General features: G+C 55.8%; 1 protein-coding gene across 1 annotated transcript; it reads right to left on the bottom strand.

Moving 5' to 3' along the window:
• Window positions 1-1,724: 1,724 nt before the first annotated feature.
• On the bottom strand, window positions 1,725-2,657 carry LOC141731664 (olfactory receptor 14C36-like). Its single transcript, XM_074558076.1, has one exon. The coding sequence runs from the start codon at window positions 2,655-2,657 to the stop codon at window positions 1,725-1,727; it is 933 nt and encodes a 310-aa protein (XP_074414177.1).
• Between the last annotated feature and the right edge of the window lie 829 nt (window positions 2,658-3,486).

Raw genomic sequence — 3,486 nt, 5'->3', positions numbered from 1 at the left:
GAGCTGGGGTTGTTTATCCTGGAGAAGAGGAGTCTCAGAGGAGACAAGGCAGTGTCAGGGCACAGGGTGGACTTGATGATATCCAAGGTCTTTTCCACCCTTGCTGATTCTGGGATTCTCTGAAACCACCCTTGAGGCAGTTGCAGGATGTGCCCTGGGCCTCCTCTTCAGCAGCTCCAGCAGCCCAGGTCCCTCAGCTTCTCTTGCCAGCCCCAAAGCCCATCCTGTCAGTCCTGCAGAGCCTCTGCAGCCCCTCCTCACTTCCCAGAACAGGGAGCCCAGGAGCCAGACACAGCAGCCCAGATGTGCCCCCCTAGCCTGGGGTGCCTCTGGCAAGGGAGCAGCACCAGGCACTGCAGGAGCCTGCAGACAATTCCTGCAGCACTTGTAGGATGATCCTGCTGCCCAAGGGACGTTCCCATGGTGCCAAGTCAGGAACTGCAATGGGGAGTGGGACCAGAGAGGAAAGGGCAAACAGGGATGGGCTGTTTGCAGGGGAGGGGAAAGGGCTGGGCAAGGGAAAGCAATTCGTAGCAGGAAGACTAAATAATGCAAAGGTGAAGCAACTGAAATGCTCATGGCAGTTTGGGGGTGGCTGCCAGGCCGCCGTGACTCAGAGCAACAGCATCTGCAGTGGGACAGGAAACTCCCAGCTGATGGGAACAAACTATCTGGCTGACTGCAGAGGCCAGGACAAAGCTGAGTGCTTTCCAGGGTGCCCCCAGCCCTTGCTGGCCCCAGGGGCTGATGGCATTTGTGCTCCCTCAGGTTCATGTCCCCACACCAACAGCATGGGGGTGCTCCCCCTGCTCTGTGCAATGCAAACAGGGGCTGCTGAGCCAGTGCTGCCGTGCCTGTGCCTGCAAGGATGGGGCACATGTGTGAGCTGGGGAGAGGCCAGGGCTGCAGAGGGGGGATTTTGTTGGCAGCTCCATCAGGCCGCTAAGGGACGCTGCCCTGGACTGTCCAGTGCTCTGGGGATGGATCAGCACCTGCTCCAATGCTCCTTCTCACCTGCCCTGCTCTGCTGCTCCTTCCTACCTGCCCCAGGGCCCTTGCAGAGCCCCAGCCATGCTGTTTGACTCCAGCCTGCCCACGGCCAGCCTGGTGCTGCTCACAGGGGTTTTCTGTGCCGAGCATTGGCCTGGGTGAGTTCTTGAGAGAGCCTGGGCAAGGGGCCTGGAGCCCCCAGGGCCTGGGCTGAGGCATCAGTGCTGCCCCAGCAGTGCCCATGGCCTGTCCCTGCTGCAGCCCCGGCACTGCCACCCCCAGGGCTGTGCCAAACCCCAAGAGCACTCAGGCCGTACAGCAACACCAGGGCCACCAGGGCAGCGGGGCAGGGCCATGGCAGCAGCAGTGGCAACACCAAGTGTTGCTGCTGCTGGGCACAGCTGCTGGGCCAGCACTGATCTGCCTCCAGCTCTGCACACAGACATTGCTGCTGCAGCTCCAGAGAAGGCAACAAAAGGCATCTCTGCAGAAAACTCTGCTGTGAGCTCCTTTAGTTCCCTTAAAGCCACCAAGAGCACACCCTGTCATTGACACAGTCTTTAGTCACAGGGAGGGTGGAAATAAACAAAATGAGAAATGGCACAAACAATGATGTTTATTTATGGACAATACTTAAAAAGTAAAACAAAGAAAAAACAACCTCAAAATGAAACCAAGAAGTACTATAAAAGATAACTTGTATTACAAATGGCCGGCAGAAATTGGCCAGCAGTTTAATGTTCCTGAAACCATCCAGTCATCAGTCTCCACACTGCAGCCTTGAGCTCCTGGTTCCTCAGGCTGTAGATGAGGGGGTTCAGGGCTGGAGGCACCACCGAGTACAGAACTGACAGGGCCAGATCCAGGGATGAGGAGGACATGGAGGGAGGCTTCAGGTGAGCAAATGTTGCAGTGCTGACGAATAGGGAGAGCACAGCCAGGTGAGGGAGGCAGGTGCAAAAGGCTTTGTGCCGTCCCTGCTCAGAGGGGATCCTCAGCACAGCCATGACGATCTGCACATAGGAGAAAACAATGAACACAAAAAAAACAAATGATAAAGAGATGGAAAATACAAGGAGCCCAAATTCCCTGAGATAAGACTTGGAGCAGGAGAGCTTGAGGATCTGTGGGATTTCACAGAAGAACTGGCCCAGGGCATTGCCATGGCACAGGGACAGGGAAAATGTATTGGCTGTGTGCAGCAGTGAATAGAGCAAGGCACTGGCCCAGGCAGCTGCTGCCATGTGGGCACAAACTCTGCTGCCCAGGAGGGTCCCATAGTGCAGGGGTTTGCAGATGGACACGTAGCGGTCGTAGCACATGATGGTGAGAAAAGAAAACTCTGCTGCAATGAAAAATACAGTCAGAAAGACCTGTGCAACACATCCTGTGTAGGAGATGTTCCTGGTGTCCCAGAGGGAATTGTGCATGGCTTTGGGGACAGTGGTGCAGATGGAGCCCAGGTCACTGAGGGCCAGGTTGAGCAGGAAGAAGAACATGGGCGTGTGCAGGTGGTGGTCGCAGGCTACGGCGCTGATGATGAGGCCGTTGCCCAGGAGGGCAGCCAGGGAGATGCCCAGCAAGAGGCAGAAGTGCAGGAGCTGCAGCTGTCGCGTGTCTGCCAGTGCTAGCAGGAGGAAGTGCCTGATGGAGCTGCTGTTGGACATTTGCTGGGGCTGCACATGGGGATCTATTCATGGAGAAAGGACAGTGACAAGTCAGGAGCGGCTGCTGTGGGCCAAACCTGAGCCATTTCCTGCAGATTGTCCTGCTGGGACTCACACAGTCTTGTTGCTGCTCTGGGAAAACCTTCACCCAGGTCCCTGCCTGAGTTCCAGTTGTGCTGGCTGAGTGTGCCAGGAGCAGCCAGGCCTGTGTGGGGGGGCTCACTTGTAGCCATCCCTGCCCTACTGCTCTGACTTTGTGGCCATGGGGCAGGGGGTCAAGGCCGGATTTTCAGGATTTGTCAAGAGAATCACTCTAAATGCAGAAACGCTTCGTAGCATCTGCACTCCTAGTTCTATAAGACATGGATTGCAGGAGTTGATTTTAGGAATTGTTTTCCTGTTGCAGTGTGTTGCAATGTCCTGTTTTACCTTCTCCCTTCCCCCTCGCCCCTCGCTGAGTGTGCCCTGTCAATCAGGCTAACATACCAGCAAGGCGTCGTGTGATAGGTGTCCCTAGTCCCTTGAGACCCTGCCCCTTCACCTGGTTGGTGGCTCACCTGTCCCCTCCCCTTCCCCTGCCCTGAGCTTAAAATGTTAATGAGACCATGCGGCCAGTATTCTGTTGGAGGAATTGTCCCGGTGCAGACCTCTTACACCTCGAAGGTGACCAGCAACATTTTGTAAAGGCCAGTGTGCTGGCCAGTCTTGTACTGGAATCACTGTGCAGTCTGCACCTGTGTCTACAAGCATCTCAATGCGTTTAGACTCCCCACCCCCACTGACATTGCACCACAATTTGGGTTTATCTGTCCCAATAACTTGGACCCGG

This window comes from Zonotrichia albicollis, chromosome 24 (genome assembly GCF_047830755.1).
Source record: "Zonotrichia albicollis isolate bZonAlb1 chromosome 24, bZonAlb1.hap1, whole genome shotgun sequence".
Taxonomy (NCBI): domain Eukaryota; kingdom Metazoa; phylum Chordata; class Aves; order Passeriformes; family Passerellidae; genus Zonotrichia; species Zonotrichia albicollis.
Note: the sequence above shows the minus strand (reverse complement) of the source record. Positions and strands in the feature narration are given on the sequence as shown.